The following is a 25,716-nucleotide window of genomic DNA, read 5'->3' as shown; positions in this document are numbered from 1 at the left end:
CGAGATAATGGCGAAAAATAGAAAATATGGAGTTTTTTCAAATAGCAATTAATGAATAAACTAGTTACGCCAGCGATTCAGACAATAATTATTTGACTAGACAAATTGGCTACTCCTAAAAAAAAACACATAGAGAAAATTTCAACTCTGGAATATAACAGAGTGATCATAATTAATTCACTACATCAACTACAAATAATCGTCAAAAACTGCTGAGAAACTATCAGGTTTGATGAATTATGATCACTCGGTATATTCGAATATACCGAGTGAAAATTTCAACTCTGAATCCAGAGTTGAAATTTTTTTTTGTGTTGGAGTAGGATTAGCCAACTTTACTTTCTACTCGAAAAAATACTGTCTGTATCGCTGGTGTAACTAGTTTCTTCATTAATTGGTACGTATTTAAAAAAACTCTATATTTTCAATTTTTCGCCATTATCTCGTAAAGGGTACTTCTAGGGTACAAAGTGATCTGAAGAAACTCATCATAATTTGAGCTTGTTCTTCCATTTTTGAGGTCAAATACAGGGTGTTGTATTCAATAAAAATGTAACTTTGGTCTATATCTTTGTTTTAGAACACCCTGTATATATGACAAGAATTTAAAATTGTGCTTTTGAACACCCTACACACACCACAAGAAAAGATTTTCAAAATATCTTTATTTACTCCCTCAAAATGAGCGCCGGGTCTGGGGTGGGCCACCCGGTATATGATTTCGTGAAGGTTGATGCTAGTTAGTTCCCTCTAATAATAATTTTAACGGTTCAGTAAAACTTCACTTCTATTAATGAAATTAAACTCAATTAATTTTAAATTAAAGGCCGGAAAAGATGAGTAAGACTAAATGTAGGTATATATAATACATTTTCACTTATTATATTTTATATTAACTTGAGTCAAACCTAGTAGATGTTTCGATAATGAGGTGACAGAAAATCAAAAAACAAATAAAATGTCTTTTCCCAATGGTACTTTTCATCAACCCTTATCCCTCATTCCCCTAATTACTGAATCCTAATCTTTTTACAAAACGAGAGGACACGCTTGTTATTGAGACAAAATTTTATTATCTATTGAAACTCACTCATTGGTGAGTTTCAAATAACCCATGTGCGAAAGAACATTACACTACTTGAAAAATGGAAAGTAAATGAGAATAATGTTGACTTCAAAGAAAGCATAACTAGATGGATACAATCTTCATTTTAAGTGTGACCCAAAACAGAAAATCAAGAAACTAGAATTCTTATATCCTATCATTTTTCCACTCTTCCACTCTAGTGGATAATACACTTCAGGTTTAAACAATTTGGGATAGCCAATATCGAACCTAATGTGTATTCTTCACCGAATTTAACAATACATATAGACTGCTTTATTTTATTATTAAAATCAAGAATATATCAGAAGACCTTTGAGATGATCATTGTCTTGTTCCAGCTAAGAAAATGTTAAGAAGTTTTATCTTTAAAATTTAAAATGCAGATTTGTTTCAACCTTATTTTTATTTTATAATGCTGCTCTTTCCAAATTTTCGAATGAAATTTCAAATAAATGATGTACAATATGTCTTTTCGGCCTAATTAATATTTTTTTTGGAGCCGGACCTGGAATAAAGTTTTTCCCATTTTGTCAATCCATAGCACTCTGTCTGTAGTCCCTTAACCGTTTTCTAAACGGCGAGCAAGTATGGAGATTGGAGTGTATATTTTTTCTATGAAAAATGTTGCGTTAAAATAGCAAACATAATTCACAGAGTCCCTATCAGTAGGAAACTTATTATTAATGCTCTTGCCATTAGCCGTAGATGTTGGGGGCTTCCTCAAGACATATTAAATAATAAGTAATAACTCTATGGGGCTTTCTCTTTGCTCGCAGGCCTTGAGGAATCCCTCATTGAAGGCACACAAATCGTTAGGCGCACACAGTATGTTCGTAAACTTAAACCATCGAGTTTCTACTTAGCTTCAACCATCAAGTTTGATACTCAATACCTTACCTTAAGAGGAGTTTATACCACGGTACTTTCTCGTCATCCGTACCTATAATATAATATAATAAGGCATAAAGTGGGAAAGACTACCAGAATGTGGGGTGTTGCCAGAACACTTGAACTATAAGTAGAAGTTACGAATATTACAACAGTTTCCACTTTCGTCAAAAAGTTGGCAGTACTTAACGAACGTCTTTTTTCAATTTCACCATGATACGAATTGAAGCCCATGGCGAGCTTTTTCGAGAAATTTTTGCATGTGGTACTTCATGGAAGAGATAATTTCACCTCGGAAAGTTAATAACTTGAATGAATATTTGTTCTTCAGTGAGAAAAATTTTAATTTTTTTTTCTGTTTGAAGAATAAAAAAATTTATGACTTTCCGAGATGACGAACTGATTGAATTGAATTATAATGAAAAAAGCAATAAAAATTAGTCGTTTCTGACGAGATATTCATTTTCTCTTTTCGAACTGACCAGTAAAACGGTGTAGACCCCTCTTAACTTAACCACAGTCTCTATCAGTTATTACACCTAGAATAATTACCCTAAAGAATTAATGCGATAATAATAATTTCTCAATTATGACCTTGCGATATGCTGCACTGCAATATTCGATGCGAATTCATTGCATATATTCGCCGCTTTTTTTAAGCCGCTGTTTTTTTATCAATCTAAAAAGAGGTTCACAAAGTTATCGGTTAGAGGGAATTATTTCCAAATTTCAAGGCAGCCTGGCAGCTTATATGAATCAGCAACCCAAATTAAAGGTGTCAACAATTGCGTGCTGCTGACTCAATACACTCGGTACAGAGAATATAGGAATTAAATAGTGCAAAAATGTGTCAGATGGTTAATAAGTTCAGATTAATTGAAACAATTAGTAAATCATCCTGGATCTTGGGAGCAAAGAACGGTAGACCCATAAAATTAGGTTGTTTAGAAGTGCCTCGGTATCCTCTATCTACCCTGATTGTATGCGAATTTCCCAATGAATACTCTACCACAAGAGTGTGGCTACAAATTTTACTTAAATTTCATTGTTTCCCTTGCTTTTCGTTTTTATTTTTGGTTTACTCGTAAAAGACCCCTTATTGTATTATCTCGTTCTGTTTGAATTATGGCCACTCTTAAGTGGAGTTGCATAATTAATCTTATTCTTTCAAATAGGAAGAATAATTGATGAATCGTAAATTTGCCACTGATATAAAAATAAAACCTTCTGCAATTCACTCGAACCACGTTGTTTAAATTCAAAACTATTCGAAACCACGTTAGCTGCCGTGGGAAGAGCCTATAGTTCTCGTTTCATTTCCTGGGGGGCTCAAATCAGCATCTAGCCGAGGGCTAACAATAAATCCAGACCGGGATGATTCTAACCTTTCTGAAACCACCAAAATCAGTTACCACTCTATGAGAAAATTTAATAACAGTCAGAGCTAATAGTCGTATTCGGGTTCGGCTTTCTGACAGTCCGAGAATTGTTCTAGGACTGCGCAAAACTCTTGCGCCCTAGTATTAAATCCTCTGCGCAGTTCTAGAACCATCCTCGGACCGTCCAAAAGCCGAACCCGAATACAGCTATTTATTCAAAACGGACCGAACTAATTTGTACTCCAATTAAGATTAATTCTTATTCGCCCGAGGGTAGTGGAAGTGGAAATATTTTCTAAATTATTCCAATTTTGGTTTGCCAATAATGAATAGAACTTGTCACAGCAATTGTAATATGAAAGAGGATGCTGGTTGCAAACTACCGAAATAACTTTTCTCACTAAAAGTCTTTCTTTTTCTTTCAGATAGTATAACTAGATCGAGCTTGCCGTTCCTGAGTAAAGCAAAAATTAGGACACTGAAAATGACTATTATTATAGTTTGTGTCTTTTTCATCTGTTGGACTCCATATTACATCATGTGTTTATGGTAAGTATTCAGAAGAGTCGCATACACTAAGTGTATGCGCAAGTCTTGCGGATCTAGATAGGGTGCAGGTTTTCGTGAAAAAATGAATAGACTATTCGGCTTTCCCAAGCACCACATACAAAATCCACAATTGTACATTGTACCATATTTTCAACCACCGTATTGATTAATAATTGATAACTGATATTTTTCTTTTTGAGCAGTGAAGATTATTCTTCAGGGTGAGTCTTTGACTCGTACAAATATGTTGAACTGTAGATTTTTGATGAGGTCAAAAGAAATACTTTTTCCTATACCATTTGATATGAATACACAAGTGTTACAGTCTGAATTGAACTAGACAATTTGGGGCCCTGACGATGGCAAATTGGCTAGTTCAATTAAGATCATAACACTTGTCGATATTCATATCAGCGGGTGGTATGCATCTGAATTAATACTTATTGTTGTATGATCATATTTCAGAGCTTTAAAATAAAAACATGAAGTGCCCGGATTGTGTTGCAAAGTGACAAAGTGAAATTTGCTATAAAAATAATGTTCAATATAATAATGTACAATATAATATATTGAGTTTTTTTTCTGTCCAAATGTTGAATTCCCAAATCGTCAATCTCCAAATATTGTGCAATCTCACATTTCAATATTATAAACTTACCCTGCTGTAGGACTAAATACTGTCGATGTCCATTTGGCCTTTGGTCAATAAATTGCGTTTATTATTATAATGTACTGGGTGGGCAAAATTCGTGATACCTAAATTACAACTTTTTCAACCCAACGAGATAGAGGAGAAGGCATGGCACATTACGGTCGCCTTTTTTCGTGAAACTAATAATGTCATCAACTCTATCTCTATCTTTTTTCGAGTTGTAGGTCAAAATTAAAATTTCAACTTTGGTCATTATCTCCGTTTCTGTTTATGCTAGAATGTTGAAATGAAAACATTATACAGACACTTTTTCGAAAGCAATCCAGTGGCGTACTATGATTTTTTCCAACAGGTATATTTGCTGAGCGATAACATAAATATGCATTTTTTCTTATGAAAACAGTAGTTAAAAATGACTTAGAAGACTGAGGGAGAAGTATGATATATTTCTGAAACGGCAAAAAAATGGCGATTCTTTTAAGGTCATTTAAAACTTCTGTTTTCATAAGAGAAATCACAACTTTATTTTATAGCTCAGAAAATATACCTGTTGGAAAAAATCATAGTACGCCACTGGATTGCTATAAAAAAAGTGTCTTTATAATGTCTTCATTTCAAAATCCTAGCACAAACAGAAACGGAGATATTGACCAATGTTGAAATTTAAATTTTGGCCTATAACTCAAAAACAAAAGAAGATAGAGGAATGCATTATTAGTTTCTCGAAAAAAGACGACATGAATGATACATTCATTTTTCTCTATCTCGTTGGGTTAAAAAGTTGTAGTTCAGGTATCACCAATTTTGCCCACCCTGTACAAGCTAGTCAGCTATACTCCATTCACTTTTTATTTTAGCACTCGGTTGGAAATTTGACACATTTCACTTTATGACGCTTGTCAAAACATTTTTGGGTTTTAAATCAACGCTATGTTGCCCGTTCTACGTAAAAGGTTGTGTTATTACGTATTTTATCACAATGTCGAATCTCTTCGGGAAATATGTGACGAACATAACTGAAGTTTATGCAAACTGATTGAAGGCATACCAAATCCAGTTATTTGCATGGAAAATACAAGAGATCAGTATAATATCATAATACGCACTAGCTTGAGGGGAGTTGATATTCGTTATCTTCTTCGGCTAAAGTTTGAATAAGTTACATCAGTTGTAGATTTCAAAAATATTAACCGGAAGATGGAATGCATATGATGCAGTGGTTTGGAATGGGCATCTCTCGAAGGAATTAACAGATAATTACAAGAATGTTAAATTAATCAACAAAAATCATCTTGCATCAATATAAGTAAAAGGAATTAAAGGAAGTTTCAAGTCAAGATGAACTTCACCTTTGAACGAAAATTTCAATTAATAGGACAACTGGCGCGTATTTGTGGCTGTTCATCTAAATACATTGATATAACAATAATAATTAGGTATTTATTGGTACCTTAAGACATTAACAATGTATAGGACAAGTCAAATGAAAAATAGAAAAATCTATTTTCGGGAACTTATTCTACGATGACATTCATCGAAAATCCTGTAGTAAACTTTTCGCATCAATTCACTCAAACATAAAATTCTCAAATGCCACCACTTTTTTGGGTCTCCCAATAGAAGGCAATTCTTTGTCATCCTCTTTATTGACAATCTTTCTGATTGTGGAAATATTCAGCTGAAATATAAGTCGTTTAGATTCAGATGAAACATTATATGAATTCTCTTACATTGAATATTTTCGCTACCGTCTGACGTATTGTGGATTTCAGAACATCAAGGAATAACTATTTGAATGAGTGGACCTGAATTCTAAATAGCACTTCCTGAAACCCTGTCTCTTTTTTTCAATCACTTTCGGCATTTTCGTAATAAAAATTGATATTAGTTGTGGCAACGGCGTTATCTATGGGAGTTATGACATTAACGACATTTCATGAGTGCCAACCATACTCCGTTCTAGTTACAAAAACTTGATAAAATTATTTCATGGCCAACCAACTGCTAAAATAAATTTGAACGGAGTATATGTATTAAATATCATATCTATCAAATCCTACCCACGATTCCGCCGACGCGATACTTTTCTTGCATTCCAAAATGTTTTTGCATTAATGCTGCTCTATTTCAGGTTTTTTCTTAATTTTAGCATAACATCATCATCAGAAAATTACAGGATCGCTTAGAAATAGTGTATTTTTCATAAGGAGAACTGTCCCTTTTCATATCGAGCCTGTGTTTGCTCTCAAAAGTTCGGCGGGTACCTAATTGAAGGCGAGGCATAAAAAGTAACTTCTCCCCCGAATGATATATGTTATTTTTTTCGAACGCTTTGAAATTCAATGATGAGATTTATATTTGAAATCGTGATTATTGGAAAATATGGCTAGTAACGGTTGTTATCGTTAACATAGCAGCACTTTTGCCTCCGGCGGAGGAGAATTAGAACTTTTTGATGATCATGTCAGTCAAAATATGACCTTGTTGTAAACAAGGAAACCATGAATGTGCAGGCGCTCTTATGTCGAATATCGAATACTTCTGCCTGAATATGAGAATTTTTTTTCTGTGGAATACAGAAGTCACGTAGATAGAGATTCTCAAACTTTTTCGATTTATTTCAATGAACTGCTATCGGAAGTTAGACATACTCGCTTCGCAAGAATTATTAACCTCTCGGGCGTCTGTGGAAAATGGAAACTGTATTGGTAGTTAAATTTCAAGTTGCGAAATTCAGGTTAGTACTGGGAATGTACACTTACCCATAGAAGAATGTTGTTTATGTTTTGTTTGATTGAATCGAGGAAATTGTAAAAATAATTGTATAAATTTTGAACGCTGATTCATTGGCTCTGAATTCGAGTATTTTTTCAATTCATATACTTTTTCAGGTAATATTTATACACTGTGTCCGTAAAGTATGGAACAAAGTCATTTTAAGCTGAACAGACCGTTTTAAGAAATAATCCTGAAAACGTAGATTTTTGATTTTAATTCACCGTATTTTAAAATAATAATCTGATATACAGGGTGAATTACTTTCCAGTAATGACGTCACCGTCATTTTTTTTAAATGGAACTACAGGGTCCAAGTTATCTCCCCTTATATTAATTCGACACGCTTGAGTAAATCTTGAATTTCCCTCTTGGGCTCCCCAACTATTATAAGAGTTCAGAAAATCCTCTTAGACCAGGTTGCTCAGTTCAAGATTAAGCCGAGATTTGAGTTGATTCTAGATTAATCTGACAGAATTGAGCGGAAATGTCAAAATCAATCTACCCAGCATCGAAAAGAAATTTGTAAGGCCCTATTTCCAAATTCTTAGTCAAAAAACGGAAATTTTTGGCTGTCCTACATTGACAAATGACAGCCTGTACAAAAAAAAGGGATTAAGAAAAAAAATACCTTACGTCAGTAACATACAAACAAATGACAATACTTTGCAATGTTGAAGTTATAGCTAGTCAAACTTAGGCAAATTTTTAGCTGTTATAGTTTATTCTGTCATTAAATTCATATAACAAAAGTATTGCAATATCCGGGTGTTTGTTCGAGCTATTTAATTATCGAGGGAGTTTTGATTAGATATTTGTTTTCCGTGTGAATAAAGAGAGCAGCTCCCGTCTATAATTGAAAATGAAGCGACGATTACATGTAAATATAGGGCAAATGTAAATAGTCGTGTATATCTGGCATAATTATTAGAGTTGTTTCCAACATTTCCAGAACAAAAAGATATTGAAAACAGCCAGAGCCAAAATGATTATCCACCAATTTCAATCGCCATCATCAAAATTTCTCATTCATAATATCCTGCACCGAAGAGAATGAATTACATTTTATTAAGGGCGAGTTTTTAACACAAGATAGAACTTGTCGAAATACCATAAAATACAACGGATCAAACATAATATCATTCCACTTAGAATATTGACCAGTTCTATTATTGACTGAAATAAGGAATAATGGAAATCCATTGAAAATAAGTTAAAAGTACGTACTGATTAATAAAAACATTGAAAACTTCCATTACCTCAATAAATAGTTGATATTATTTGAAGTATGAAAATTCACTTTTTCGTCTAGGTACTAAGTACAGATTTATGAATCAGAGACTATAACTAATTAATAATGAATGAAAAAATGCTTATGATAAGACCAATCTACTATTTCAATTGTAGTAAACATAACTTACATTATTTTTTAATCAGGGATTCATGAATAGAATTGAAGCATCATAAGGGTATTGTAATAAAACACACTATAAGATAGTTATTCTATTGGCAATAGAATAACTATCTTATAGTGTGTTTTATTACAATACCCTTATGATGAAATTGAACACACTCATGGAGAAATTCATCAATAAAGAATTGAAGCACTTTCATGGAAGATTCCAAGAATTTTATTAAGCTGCAGTTACAAAAGAGTTGCAAAATATACGCCCTCAAGTAGCAGCCAGAGTAAAAAGAATATGGCTGTAACCATAGAAATTAGCCTCAGGGGACATAGACATAGAGACATGGACTGAGCAATGTCAGCATGAAAATGTCTTTTTTATAGAAAGAGAGAAATGATCGTCGGGCATTTACCTGTCTCTTTTGTGTTCATATAGAGGTGAGTGTGGACCAATCAAAATTCTAGAAAAAGACAAATGCATGCCCGACGTGCGTTTCTCTCTGTCACTTTTTGACCGTATTTCATGCATAGATATAAAGGGAAGGCACAGTCCATGTCTTTATGTCTATGTCTGGGGAGCACCTAGATTCGAATGATAATATAGGTCACTGAGCAACAAGTCTTTATGTTCACTTTCAGTCCTTAAACAACAAAACACGCATCCAAACTCGACCCCTCAAAAAGCGATAAGCTTTTAAGGTTATGAAAACAATAACAATAACAGCAATACTATGGTTCCGTAACTACTCACCCATAGCGCTTCAATCTCATTTCGCAACGCGAATATGCTATAAAATAAAAATATATTCTACGGTATTTCTCAAGTTTCAATAATTCGCACGGAAGATTACCAAATATTTTTTCAGTCAACAACGATATACTTATCTGTAATTGAATTTTGTAATACGATTTGTAAATGTTGAAAAATGATTGTAATCTGCTTTTCCATTGCTTCCTATAATATATTCTATACCTATATTTTTAATTTTCGTATAAATTATATTTGAGGGTTCATCCGATTAATTTGCAATTTGGGGAAATAACTTTGAATTTGATTTATTTCATTTTTGTGTAAAAAATATATTTTCCTATTTTTTCGGTGTTCTGTAGCATATTAATTGTTTCCCTCTGTTCATCTTTCAGAAGGAAGTGAAATCACTTACAAAACGTTTTTTTGTCTTTTACGGTAATTATAACCCATAGCGTCCTATGGAACGAAATATTCATTTTGAAGCTGGAGTTTGTTTTTGAATAGAAGGTACTAATACATCATTAGATTTTCTTGAAATTTCTCGCACTTCTATCGAATGTTTTTCCTCGGACTCTTACAAAAATAAATATTTTCCTGATGTTCCCTTGAAAAGGAATTCTAACGGCACGCGGCAAGAATGAGAATCATTCGATTGACACAATGTCGAGGGTGAAAATTCATTTAATTTACCGAACACGTCTTGGACTTTATCTAATTCAGCAATCATCAGTAGCATGTTTACAAACTAGGGAACATCGTCAAATTGTGGGATTTTTTCCTGAAAAACACCCTGGTGCTCGAATTGTTAGCTTTTATCATTTCATCAATTCAAGGGTGACCTTCAATAGGCATGTTTTCGCGATTGAAAACATAAACATATTGATTGCTCCCATTGGTTTATCCAGTGAGGCGTATTATTTTTGACACACATTATTCGATATAAATTGGATTTGGAGTGGGATAAATATATATATATATATATTCCCATGTTTTTTCAGTTGGCCACGTTTTTGAAAGAATTTCTAATGCTGAACTGAGTCCTATATATTCTATACTAGTGTAACATTGAACACTGATCTAGAAAAATAGGCATTAAAGGAAATGTTTCCAATATTCTGTTACAATGTGGGCATAATGAAGATATAATGATCTTGATGGAAACTATTTAAGATTCCTTTCATGGATTTTTAAATATATCTACTCTGGACGAAATGCATACAATGCTGAAATTGTTAAAAAACCTGAATTTCTATTTTTTTAGAAAAATAATGTTTTAATGAAAGAAAAATTCTTTATTATAATGTATACGGTGGGCTTAATTCGTTGTCTACTGAGGGGATCTCGAGAACTATAGCAGCTAGTAGAACACGGATACATTCTCGGGCTCTTTTTTCCTGACAAATCCAAATCTGAAAATAGAATCATTTTTAGATTTTGAGTTATAAACAAAAATTGAGAATTTTCCATTTTCAATAATGCTATTTCAACTAGTACTCGAATATGATTATGACATTCACCAGGCACTTTTTTACGAGTAATTCGAATATGACTTCATTAAATTTTTCGATCCAGTCATTTTCAATATATGACAGGGGTTTCTGATTTTTTTATAATAATAAATATAAGCTATAGTTGAAAGTTCTTTCATCTTACTGGAAATTTATTTCCGATTTAAAAAATGTATATATAACTATTCACCAAAACATTTCTTGAGAGAAAAATATGAACTTCTTCTTGATTTCTGTTTCACTATTGAATAATAACTAGGTTGTTACCATACCAAAGCGACTGATTTATTTTTCGTGGTCTCAATACTCTGTGATCGGTATTACCGATTTTTGAATTTCTTTTCCTATGCATCCATTTCTAATTCAGCATAATTGAAAATTACTCGATTTTTGTCCATAACTCAAAATCTAGGAATGATAGGCCGATTCCTTTTTCAGATTTGGATTACTCAGGAAAAAACAGCTTGAGAATGTTTCATCCGTTTTCTTCTAACTGATATAGTTGTCGAGATCCTCTCAGTAGACGCCGAATTTAGTCTATCCTTTACATTAGGACGAGAGTTACTCTTTTTTTTTATGTGAAATATTTAAATTCGAATATTCGGAAAATGGTTTCTGAAAAAAAACTGTGTTGCATTATGTAAAGCTAGGTAAATTCAGGTTTAAAATTTTCACGCTTTGAAAAATATAAAAAAATTACAGTGAAATTTACACATGTGTTACATTAGGTTATAACCGTATGCACCGTTGCAGTGAACAATGATTGAATTCTTAAAACACGTTTAAACCATAGGATTTCTATCTATCCGAAGTGGATAAAATTTCAAGTGCGGTTCTGAAAATTCTATTGATAATATGTAAAGAACTGAAATGTTTATGCTATGATGGTCTAGTGAATATTGGTTCATATTAATTTCTGATATACGGGCTGATTCAAATCTCGAGGCGAAAACTTATGGGACATATAGAAACTGATATTCTTGATTAAACGTAAAAAAAATTTTTAGCCGATGAGGCCTTGTTTCCGAGTTTTTGGACATTAATGTTTCTGTATGCAACCAATTAAATTTCATAAATTACAGTAAGCCTAGAAATAAATGAGATGAATGTCACCTGGTGACAAAACACTTATTGTTTGCCAATTCAAAAATTGCTTTGCGGTTTAGTCCTTCTGTTAAACGTGCAGTTTTCTAACGAAGAATATCCAGATATTATTTTTGTGTACGGTTTTTGTGATGGTAGCTCATTGAAAGCTTGTCGGGAGTACAACATGAGATTTCCTAATAGACGACAAAATGCTCGCCGGGTGTTTTCTGACGATCATCGAAGGTGCTATGGCCAGCGAGATCACCTGATTTGAATCCTTTGGATAATTTTGTATGGGGACACATGTATCAGCTATTTACGGAGTGCAAATTAATGATAAAGAACAATTAATGGAACGAATTATTAATGCAGTCGAATCCACTTAGAATAGGCAAATCATGCAATTAGTGTACAGGGTGGGCAAATTTCGATGTTTTAGTACTACAGCTTTTAAACCAGAGGAGATAGACAAAATCTGATACCCCATTCTCGTTCTCTTTTTCTGAGAAACTTACAATAGTAGTAGTCATTTTTGGACACTTTCTTTTGTTTTCGAGATATAAGCAAAAAGTGGAAAATTGGCGATATCGAAATAAATTTATATCTCCGCTAATATTGATGATAAAGCTCTGAAATTGAAACATTATACAGGCACTTTTTTACGTAGAATCCAGTGGCGTGCTCGCCTTTTTAGCAGGATTTTGAATTACGAAGCTATGAACCAAAGTTATGTATTTTAAATGGGAACACTACTTTTCTGTGCAATTTTTTGAAAGCTTAGTTTTTACTGATTTCAAAAATATATAACATCATATGATTTGTATCAATATAAATAATAGAAAATGGTCAAAAACACTTTTTCCTAATATTTCTATGGTTTCAACTTTTGACGAGCACAGAAAAATAGAGTTTCCCATAACAAAAGCAGTCTCCTCCCGGCAATATCATTCTTTCTATGCTTTTCACCAATTTTCACAAAATTTGAATCAAGATATATTTCATAAATTTTCATAATAATGAAAGGACTTATAGAAGGAGACAGTGGTAATCATACGATGCTATATTTTTTTATGCTCATCAAAAGTTGAAACCATGGAAATATTGAGGAAAAAGGTTTTTGACCATTTTCTATTATTTATATTGATACAAGCCATATGATGTTAAATTTTTTTGGAATCAGTAAAAATTAAGCTTCCAAAAAATTTCACAGAAAAGTAGTGTTCCCATTCAAAAAAAAACATAACTTTGGGTCATAGCCTCGTAATTAAAAGTCCTGCTGAAATGGCGAGCACGCCACTGGATTCTACGTAAAAAAGTGCCTGTATAATGTTTCAATTTCAGAGCTTTATCATCAACATTAGCGGAGATATAAATTTATTTCGATATCGCCATTTTTCCACTTTTTGCTTATAACTCGAAAATAAAAGAAAGTGGCCAAAAATGACTTCTACTATTGTTAGTTTCTCAGAAAAAGAGAACGAGAATGGGGTATCAGATTTTGTGTATCTGCTCTGGTTTAAAATTGATGACATGCAGAAATTTTGAAACACTTATATTTCGGAAACAAGGCAATATCCACAAGTTTTATTGTATCTTTTTTATCAAGAATAGTTGCCTGTATACGTTCCTCAATTTTTCGCCTTGAGTTCTGAATCACCCTGTATCTTGTAAAAATTCAACCAAGGTTATTAATACAAAACAACGTATTGCACAGAAATAACACATTTAAGATATAGCCGATACCCATATACTTTTGTGTTCTAATTAAAAGCATCAAAGCTCTATTTGTTGTCCATAATTTTGAATTTTTGAAAATTTCTTCATAAATTGCAATTAAAAATATAGCACATCCAACAGTGTATTCCATTGATATTAATTGATTCCAAACAATATTCAGATGAAAACTAACATCCTGATCACAAAACAAAACATTACTTTTGTGTTTTCGTTCAATATGTTTATTTTCTGGTCTCAACAGAGTCGATATTAAAATTCAATACAAGGAATAGAATTCGAATTTCGCGCTCCTCAATTATAAAACAGAAAACTGTTATTAAAGTGTTTTTCTGTATTGAAAGTACGTTTTACCGACGTCTCATTGTCAAGTGTGTTTTCAATGTCGGTTTTTAGTACTAGAGATATGAGGGCGTTTCCTATATTTTTACCCTATAATCCTTGTTCTTGATATGATTCAGGAATCCATATTTCAGCAAAACCTTCATTTTACGGATATCATATACCGAAAGTTGTGCATATTCATCATCCTGAAAAATCCAAACTTGAAATAATAAAAAAGAGACACACCTATTGACGTTTTAAAATAATATGAATGAAATTTTCAGGTATTGGATCGATAATAAGTCAGCTGAACAAGTCGACGAACGTATTCAGAAGTGCCTGTTTCTTTTCGCCTGTACCAATTCATGCATGAATCCCTTGGTTTATGGAGCATTCAACATTAGAGTACTGAGAAAGGCAGTTAGAAGAGAGGTGAGAGGAAGAACATTTACTTTCAGCACACATAACACTTGTGTCAACACCCCAGGAACCGACGATGTGCATATAAGACCTTCCTTTGAACATAAACCATCCACCATGAATCTCCTCTAATACTGATAACGTAAATGGAACATATTCAGTTACGAGGGATAATATTATCCGGGAAACTGTAGCACTTTCAACTGTGAAAAGCGATTATAATTTTAGATTCGACTGTAGTTCGAGTTATGGAAATAATGTATATTTAAGTCAACATAATTTAGAGCATTTTTTGTTGTTGTACTTTTCTTGGAAAAGAAAACATAAATCAATACGAGAATGGGGTTTTTAATCAAATTGTGTACAGATTGTAATAGTATATTTTTTATGTCAAAGACAATCGTTTCATTTACAATCCGACCAATCTTGAATCAGCTATATCATGCATAACCATGATCATATTGAAAGCCCGACAGATCCCCAATACACTATTATATTTTGGAAAACACACCTTGCCTCTGTACGGGGTCAAATATACGGTGTTCACCAAAGATACCTACGGCAAATGCAGGAGGTCAATCTTTCAGAGAAATGGGGTGAAAAAAATTTTAAATGGCTCACGTTTTCGTTGACAAAACTGATGAGGCAAAATCAATTTCGATAATTATTTTCAATATGTTAATAATAAGGTGAGGTGGGGTAAGTGAGACCACAATCTTTAACAGTTGGAATTTGAAGATTGGAATTTCTTACAGTTTACTCAGAAAAGAAGGGGATCATTTCAACGTTTTTAATTGAGAAATATGTAGTCTCAAGGTCCAATGAATAACGACTCTCGTAATCCTTGTGAAATATGATTGTCATAATCTAAGGATTAACGGACAACCACCTTTTCGTCATTTTTCTTGATTTGACGGACTCTTTTCTCAGACTTACTTGAAAAAGTAAATTGAACCCAAATAAAATGCATCTTTCAATTTGAAAATAATCGCGATCGCAACTTTCCAACAACACTGAAAAAAAAATTCATATAATTACTTAAACAGCACATTTATAAACATTCGCTGCGACAGTTTCGATTTGAACAGGAAGACACACTTGCTGTCGCTCGCGTTAGGCTGGCCATACACTTATAGGTTTAACTTTTTTTCCGCCTCAAGAGGTGTCTGTGCCACTACTTCTACATCCGATAAAACTCCATAGGTGTGTGGGCTCCAAGTTCTCAAGATAAATAAACGTTACTTGTATGGGCGCCTTTATATCGCCGATTTGTCGGCCGAGTGGTAGGGAGTGGATGACGCATGAGACTCACGCTTGAATTAATTTTTTGCCAAAATATGTAACATTCAACCTGCAATATCTCGCGAGCTATCCGTTGAAGGAAAATGCTCTACAAATTTCTAGATGGTCATTTTTCTCTATCTAGTTTTCTCAGCGTCATCAATAAAAGCTGGACAGAAATGAACTCCTTCCCAATTTTCAATAATTATCGTTTAAAATAATGAGATATCGAAAACCTTAATGAACTATCTCATTCCCTTCCAAACAGCAAAAACCTGATAGAAGTTCCCATTTTTTGACACCCCATGTCGCATATATCGGAAGGTGTGCATATTTGACGAGAAGCATTAGAATTCATTTCTTTTTAATAACTCTATATCGGTAGTTTCTTCGATAACATATTTGATCATAGAAAAATTTTTATTACTGATGGCTCACCTTCTGATTTTGCACACAAAAATCACAAAATCTAGCGAGACACACTGTACACAGACACATCGTTATTGACATTCGACCACAATTTTCACGAATTTCACGCCATTTCTACTGACATAACATCGAATGCCAAAAAGTCACTTTACTCTTGCTAATCAAGCTAATTAAGCTTCGCCGAACAGAAAATGTAAATTTCAATTAAAATCTAAACGCTTACTTGAACCTTAACTCTGATTTTCCACAGAAAACTGAATTCTACTGTAATGAAATATATATGTATTACCATTTGACTCAAGAAATTCAGAAGTAGGTATAACCCAATAAGGCAAGTGAATTATGGGGTTCCATAATTACCTCAAAATCACACTGTCTATAGGTAAATGCATGTCAGTTCAAAAAAGTACATAGAGCCTTGCTTGCAAAATGATTTCGAATGAATTTTTCCATAAAAATGGAAAAATTCATGGAAACACTGGGGATACGACATTTGGGTCAAGAAAAGCCGGTTGACCATATTTCCGTCACTACCGACGAGATTAGAGACAAATAAGTGATATTTCCTTTCAGAGACATTAGACCATTTTCAAGACTAGATTCTAGAAGAATATAAGTACTTTAATTTCATCTAACATTTTGAAGAGTATTTTGAGAGTTTCATGTAATCAAAACTACATGACGAGAATATGGTCATAATATGACGGTAATTAGGACGATGTCACTGACGAACAAAGGCATAAAGTTGATTCTTTCTCAATACCGCCAGATGAATACAAAGACTACAAACAGTCGACTAATGTATAATAAAACAAAATGATTTTATGACAAGAAATATGAAACTTTTTCAAAATTCGAGTCGATAAAACAGTTTTAGAGGGAATATGGAACATAATTCATTGAAACGTTATTCATTTCACGATATACTTCTTTCAGACTTCAAAAATAGACAAAAAGTGTTGATCAGTGGTTGACATTCAATTGGTAAACTAGTTATGATAAATTCCAAGGATATTCCTGAATACCAAAGATATAAGTTGTTAGAATTAAGGCGGAAACACATTATTAACACGCGACACGAGCTGACACGTAAATTGTACGCGCGTTGCGTCGCGTTGGGTGTTCATAGTATGATTCTGGTCGATAGAAAACAATACATTTGATTCGACTCAACGCTCATCACGTTTCATCAGGTTGTGTTTCCGCCTTTAATATTTTGCTTCATGTTTTCAAATGTTTTCGAATTATTCATTTTATTTTCTGTTCTATTCATTCGATGTACAGTTTTTTTCAATATTAAAATTCATTCCACTCCTCCATTTAATATTTGATTGTAAAGGATTGGGTGAATCCAGGTTATATGAAGAAATTAGAAGAAGTAAAATTATTGGACTTTTTCAATGGTTAGCATAATACTCAGTAATGACACTGTTGAGAACATTCTATCCATATCATCAATGTTTTATATGCTATAGAGCTCACCTAGACAATTCATCAAATATTGAAAAAAAAATGCCTATAATTCCGAAACTATTGGTTGTATTATGCCCATTACCGAAATAATGAACATTACCAACGGCGCTTTCAAACCCTTAAAATTTCTCTTTCTCTATTTCTTTTTTAAGTGCTGGTTTACTGAGACTATAGTCACAGCTTTAATTTAGTTTTCTGATTTCAAGTGAATTGGTCCTGAGTTTGTCGATAATCGACTGGATTTTCTTCACTCTTGTAAATCAATAGCGTGTAATAAACGTTATATCAAGGTTGAAATATGTGTTTACCCACCACTCATGTTTTTATTGATGTCCCAATGGATAAAGAAAGATAATACGAAGTAAGTACTTACACAAGCAATTACTCTGAAGAATACTTCATCTAATTGTTCTGCAAGAAAGTAATCAAAATTAAAACACCTCCTCAATCCTGTTCAAGAAACATTATGTAGCTGGCTCGGTGGATAGCAGTTAGTGTAACCGGCGTTACACTAACAGGGCTCCTCAGAGAATTTTCACGCATTTTATGCCTTCGTTTTGCTCCGTTTTGCTGACCTGCACTCAGTTTATTTTGCTCACCTTTGTACATGTAGCTATAGACAATTCAAAGTGCCCTGCTGGTGTAATATTACACTAGCAGGACACCTCAACGGATCTGAATAGGCACCTGCTGGCACCTGAATAGGCAGCAGCAATGCATTGTGCGCCTCAGTAACTTCCTCAGCTGTGGTCCATGAAAAAAGAAAGATTGTTGTGGAGGTCTGAGCTTTTTTTCAAATGTCTTTATAAGTATATAAATAGGAAATATGAAGTATCATATTTCCCTACCTGCAGAAAGCTTACGTGATGTGCACGCACTGAAGGCGTGAACAAAACATATTTGTTTTCTTTCACTTTAGAGAACTCACAGTCGTTCGGACTATAAACACATGTGTTCAGCTTTCCTCATTTTTTTTAATTTTGCAATCCATCCATATTTATAAAAATATGGTACAAAGTGTCACTTTGTATGGCTCAGAGGTATGGGATGTATCCAGTGCAAACAAGAAAAAACTAATGGCCACAGAGATGGATTTCCTCAGAAGAAGCTGCAGACGGTCAAGATTGGAAAGAGTCAGAAACGACGCGACGTTATAGGGGCAGAAATTAATATGAGTAGGCCAATAACGGAAAAAATAGAGAGGCGGCAATTGACATGGTTCGGACACTTTAAGAGAATGGCTGATGATAGATGGCCTAGAAGAGTGCTGGATGCATACTACCCGAGAGAAGAAAAAGGGGACGACCTCTGAGAAGCTTGCGAAATGGTGTAGAAGACTCCATGACTGCAAGAAATTTAGAGGAAGGTCTGTGTTATGAGAGGAAAAACTGGAAGCTGTGGACGGAGAGACGGCGACAGCTGTAGAAATCCGATGAATATACATATATAATCCTGAACTCGCATCGGCTGTAAAATTGCCAAAGCTGAAGAAATGTTCATTCGTCGATGAAAACAGATGATTGCGAGGGAAGCCAATTTTTCCTTCTTTTGAACTGAGTGGGAAAAAAGTACAAAATATTGGAGATCGATTATGGCTGAACCATTTGCATGATACAAACGATTTTGATGTCATTTGAAAGGTTATTTACTCTTTTATATTATAAAATAAGTAAGAACAACTTATTTGTCCGATTCACTCTCCACGATCAAAATTGCGAAAAAAAAAGAGCGAAAATTTAGAGGATTCTTGATTCCAAAAGTTGAGCCCTAGCAGAAAATTGTCTGAAACTTCACTTCTCCATTTTTAAGATGTGTCTTTTGAAACCATTTCCAGCTTGTTGTCAATTTTTAGGAAGCACGACACTAATTTGCCTAGGCTATACAGGGTGTTGTACAAGCTCTATGACAAACTTTGACAGAAGGTATCTGCGCTCCTTTTGAAAATTTTTTTTCCTATGAACGTAGGTCCAATTCGTTTTCATTTAGGAGCTACAAGCATTTGAAATTTTTTTTATACTTTGATCAAGTAGGCCGTTAGAAAATATCGGTTTTTTTAATTATTCATTTGACACTTGATTCACTAAGGATGGTATCAACAATAACCATAATGCACTTGTAGGGGCGCTGCAGAATCCATTTACCATTAGACAAAGACGATTTCAGCAACGTTTCAGTGGGGATTTTAGAAAATGATCCAGTACATGTTATAAATGTATCTCAAAATTTCCATTTATTATTATGATTTGAACATAAAAGTATGATTGTTCAAATGCTTGTATCTCCTAAACAAAAACGAAACGGATATATGTTCACAGGAAAAAAAAATGTTCAGAATAAGCACAGCTACAATCTGTCAAAGTTTGTCATAGAGCTGGTAGAACACCATGTATACCGTGATGTATAAGGATCAAAAAATATAACTTACCGCAAAAAAAGATAGCATACTGACGGACGGTCTGTTGAGTAAAGCAGCTGGGATCATAAAATTTCCTGGAAATTTTTTGATGGATAAACTCCCAAACTAAACGTCTCACCCCTGGTAGAGTATCGATCGATATTGCTGCGGATATATCATTATTGGAAGCGATTCAAATCTTTTCGCAAAACGAATAGCAGAGAATAAGATGACGTCATACTGATGGCAAAGGAAGTGACGGATTTGGAAACAGGTGTGATATTGAACTTGAACATTCATCAGTGCCTGCACAATAATAAACTACACTCAATAGATTTTTATGGAATACAACAGAGCACGAAGCTTGCATTACAGAGCTCTAGTCAATTGAAAATAGTCGATATCATAAATTATAGGATTGCGAGTGCATTCACCCGTGAAAATTTCCAACAGGGCTGCAGCCTCATACTCTCGTGGGATAATATCGAATCTATTCAAATACCTGCAATGAAGGAAATGTTAGTAGAGATTATTGTTTAAATGTGCACATAGTAACAGAAAAATCCAGGAATACCTATCATACAGGGTTGGGATAAAGGATAAAGTATAGAACTAAGTGCAGAGTCGGATTAACAAGATAGACTGACCCAGACTGCCGCCTATCATATTTTCCTTAAAAAACTAAGAATAGGTAGTAGAATATAATATTATAATAATATATAGGATTAATGAGAATAAATTTGTATATAGGGTGATTCAGAACTCGAGGCGAAAAATTGAGGAACGTATACAGTCTGCTGCTATTCTTGATAAAAAAAGTAAAATAAAATTTTTGGATATTGCCTTGTTTCCGAGATATTATATTTTAAACTTAAGAACTGATAAAAATACAAATAAAATTGAATCAAATGTTCAAAAATAACACCAATTGTATCGATACATGCTTGGCAAAGGAAAATAAGGGTATTGTACACTAATAATTGCATGTTTTGCCTATTCTGAGTGGATTCGACTGCATTAATAATTCGTTCCATTAATTGTTCTTCATCATTAATTTCCACTGTGTAAACTTGTTGTTTCAAATGTCCCCATACAAAATAATCCAAAGGATTCAAATCAGGTGATCTCGCTGGCCATAGCACCTGACCACGCCGACCAATCCATCTACCATTGAAATTTTGGTTCAACCAGGCGAGAACAACTTGCAGTGGTGCTCCATCGTGCTGATACCACATACGATTGTATACCAAATCCAGAGTAAAATCTTCTAGCAAATTATCGAGATTGTTTTCCAAAAACTGCACGTACTCATCGGCATTCCAATGATCAGGCAGGACTTGATTGGTAGTAATTTTCCGTTGAAGACTCCGCCCCGTACATCAATGTCTAGTACTAATTTCCGGATTATCGATCACACAATCTATCATTCTATGTTTAACAGAAGGACTAAACCAGCAAAGCAACTTTTAAATTGGCAAACAGTAAGTGTTCTGTCACCTGTCACCACGGGATTTACTCGAGCGTGTCAGATTAAGATATATGTGGTTAATTACATGTTGAAAAGTATACATTCTCTTAATCTGACAATTTAAGAGTGTCGAAAATGTGGGGGAGGGCACCAAAGTTGCAAAAAAAAACGTCACGTGTACATTCTCGTGCGTGTTGGCGTTTTTTTCTTATTTTGAAGCTGATGATTCAAGAATAACGGAAAAAATATAATCTGACAATTTTAGCAAGCCGAAACAATAAGCATTCGCCATAAAGGTCACGAAAATCTTTTTTTTTTGAATTATCTCTTTCCCTGGGCTTCAAATCTTTTTCGCATTCATTATAGAAATTGTAGAGCATAAGGTTTTCTACAAACTTTATCCCAAGCAATTTTTTCTACGTTCAAAAGTTTTTGAGATATGATATATGGCGATTAATGCAAGGTGTTTAGCGATACATGCTGAAGCGAAAATTCACTCGTTGGAAAATAGTACATTCTAAAGATCAGTCAGACAATAATAAAATTTTCGTGACTAATTTCGAAATTGTCTTCATAGAAATACCTTGTCATTTTGACAATTGGATGAATGTATACTTCATTCACTTTTATTTTAGCAGTCGGTTGGCCATGGAAATTTGACACATTTCACTCTGTATAGTACGAAAATGTGGGGTTATGAAGCTTGTCAAAACATTTTTGGGTTTTAAATCAACGCTATGTTGCCCGTTCTACGTAAAAGTTTCTGTTATTACGTATTTTATCACAATGTCGAATCTCTTCGGGAGATATGTGACGAACATAACTGAAGTTTATACAAACTGATTGAAGGCATACCAAATCCAGTTATTTGCATGGAAAATACAAGAGATCAGTATAATACCATAATATGGACTAGCTTGAGGAGAGTTAATGTTCGTTATCTTCTTTGGCTTACATCATATGTAGATTTCAAAAATATTAACCCGAAGATGAAATGCATATGATGCAGTGGTTGGGGTATGGGTATCTCCCGAAGGAATTAACAGATAATTACAAGAATGTTAAATTCTTCAACAAAAATCATCTTGCATCAATATAAGTAAAAGGAATTGAAAGAAGTTTCAATTAAGATGAACTTCACCTTTGAACAAAAATTTCTCATGAATAAACAAGTAACAGGGCAACTTGCGCGTATTTGTGGCTATTCATCTTAATATGTTGATGTACTAATAATAATTAGGTATTTATTAGTACCTTAAGACATTTACATTGTATAGGACAAGTCAAATGAAAAATAGAAAAATCAATTTTCGGGAACTTATTCTCCGATGACATTTATCGAAAATCCTGTAGTAAACTTTTCGCATTGATTCACTCAAGCATAAAATTCTCAAATGCCATCACTTTTTTGGGTCTCCCAATAGAAGGAAATTCTTCGTCATCCTCTTCATTCACAATCTTTCTGATTGTGGAAATATTCAGCTGAAATATAAGTCGTTCAGATTCAGATGAAACTTCATATATATTTTCTTACATTGAATATGTTCGCTACCGTCTGACGTATTGTGGATTTTAGAATATCAGGGTATAACTATTTGAATGAGCGGACCTGAATTCTAAATAGCACTTCCAGAAACCCTGTCTCTTTTTTTCAATCACTTTCGGCATTTTCGTAATAAAAATTGATATAGTTCTGGCAACGGCGTTATGACATTAACGACATTTCATGAGTGCCAACCTAACTTCGTTCTAGTTACAAAAACTTGATAAAATTATTTCATGGCCAACCGACTGCTAAAATAAATTTGAATGAAGTATAGATTAGCCTGTGATTCTACATTGACCTTGCCCTTTCGCATGTGTGGCTAAGCTTCTCGCCCTTATCGCCCTCGAGAACGGTTGAGAGTAAGTAAAATTGCTTCAGACAAAAATTATGTAGAATTTTGTTATCTACAACTTTCATAATGAATACAAAAACGATAAGAGGTACAGGCAGGGAAATATTCGAAAAAAATAATTTTTATCTTTTTCAAAGTGTCAGATTAATGGGTCAACACGTTTACAACACCGAGATTAACCATGTGTATGAAAATCTGACACGCTCGAGTATGTACAAGTAAAGATTTTTTTTACATTTTCAAAGGACTGCTGTGACCTTGCGTCACGTCCAAATTGTCAGTCCCTTGAAAAGTAGCTTCCTTTGGGTCCAATTACATATTCTCCAAAAATCTGACACGTTGGAATTTTTTTGCCATTTTCAACTCTTCCGTACGTCCAGTCCCACCGCGCAAACTGTCAGATAAGCATGAATTCATTATCAGAGTCACATAGGGCATATACAGTATCTTAATCTGACACGCTCGAGTATGTACAGCTGACGATTTTGTTTTTACATCTTTGAGACCCGGCAGACGCTTTGCCCACCGCTGAAAGTGCATACATCATAGAACATTTTTTTCTTTCTACCATCAAATCTTCAAAATCCACTAGGTCTCCACGACTCTCGAGTAAATTCCTATTCAGCATCGTCGGCTCCCCAACTATTACTGTAATTTATGAAATTTAATTGGTTGCATACAGAAACATTAATGTTCAAAAACTCGGAAACGAAGCCCCAACGGCCAAAAATTTTTTTTACGTTTAATCAAGAATATCAGTCTCTATATGTTCCTTAATTTTTCGCCTCGAGTTTTGAAACACCCTGTATATCTTTAAAATCTCAAAATACGTTGAAAACTTATGGAGTCATGCCCGGAAACGATCCGTTGAAGAGTCACGTTGTTTCAAAGATGGTTGAATTAACAATTTGGCGAAGCTCTCTTTCGGAATTTGCCGAATACAAATTTTGCCGCCTACAAAATATACCGACGACATAAAACTATTCATTTGAATACTTTCATTGGCTGAGAGCTTCGAATTGCAGTCAGATATTAAAAGATTGGTAGAATAATGTAAAGAAGACAGCTTTTTCCTGAACTTGTCAAAAAGCAGTACCATCACATTCACGAGAAATCTAAATAGAACTAATTCTTTATAAAATTGAGGAAACCTTCATTCAGAGCAATGACCACGACAGAGACCTTGGAATTACATTCGATTCCAAATTAATTTTTAATTGCCACATAAACTATTGGGCTATATTATTCGTCATTCTAAGGTTTTTCTTGGTGTTGGCCCTATCCGTTCCTTATATAGGGTGTTCCGGGAAGAATGCGACAAATGGATACCAAAGAAGAAGCTGTGAAACCACTTTTATATCAACGCGTTCAAAAAAGTATTGAGGTGGAGGGATACCATTTTTAACAATTCCTAAACTGAAAGTTTTTCCTTTCAATTCATTTGCTGTTTTTTGTTATTTTCATCATCCAGTAAGTTTTCTCAAATAAATTCGTTTTATTTATGAAAACTTTTTTTATGATTTGATGTTCTGATCTGAACTCACTTCTTAAACACTAGTTTTTATTTTCATTTATAAAAATCATATTATTCACGCACCTTATTCGCATAAGGTGAGAAAACTGTAAAATTTGAAATAATTTTACCTATAACCCATGAGTTCAAGATTTATTGGAGGGAATGTAAATGGTCACCCTATATGACCAAGCAGTAATTCTTTGTGGTTATGAAAACGAATAAAAATCATGATGTCCACGTACAGGGTGATCCATTATTCACGAAAATAGAAAAGTCTTAAATTTTCCCAGGACATATCTGATTTATTCAGTTTCAGAAATATTGAAGAAAGGCTATAGTAAAAGGTGACAAAACTACAAAATTCGAAATCATTCGGTCGATTAGTACAAGAGTTATTGAACTGTGAAATTTCACTCATAAGATGAAGATCACCCTGTATATCCCAAACGAAGGCACTTGGGCGATTAAAAACTCCGTATCCGTACGTGGCATTCCTCCCGGACACCCTGGATAATGCCTATATTTTAGTCGGCTCTGCTTTGCCAGTGTGGTTTGGTGCCCTCAGTATAAAGTCTATGTATGTTAACCAACTTGAGAATATTCAGAACAAGTTTCTCAAATAATATATTCTCAAACATATTTATGCTACATGACTCGCTTGCAGTACCAACCACCAT

At 33.9% G+C, this 25,716-nt stretch overlaps 1 protein-coding gene across 1 annotated transcript in view; it reads left to right on the top strand.

Annotated features, from left to right (window-relative positions):
• LOC123308507 (gonadotropin-releasing hormone II receptor) overlaps positions 1-25,716 on the top strand; it is a 169,691-nt gene that overhangs the window by 99,596 nt on the left and 44,379 nt on the right. The window contains exons 6-7 of the mRNA XM_044891190.1: positions 3,801-3,924; positions 14,444-14,591. Of these exons, the coding sequence (XP_044747125.1) occupies positions 3,801-3,924; positions 14,444-14,591 (272 nt within the window). The remainder of the gene's footprint in view (positions 1-3,800; positions 3,925-14,443; positions 14,592-25,716) is intronic.

Source organism: Coccinella septempunctata, chromosome 2 (genome assembly GCF_907165205.1).
Source record: "Coccinella septempunctata chromosome 2, icCocSept1.1, whole genome shotgun sequence".
In the NCBI taxonomy this organism is placed as follows: domain Eukaryota; kingdom Metazoa; phylum Arthropoda; class Insecta; order Coleoptera; family Coccinellidae; genus Coccinella; species Coccinella septempunctata.
Note: the sequence above shows the minus strand (reverse complement) of the source record. Positions and strands in the feature narration are given on the sequence as shown.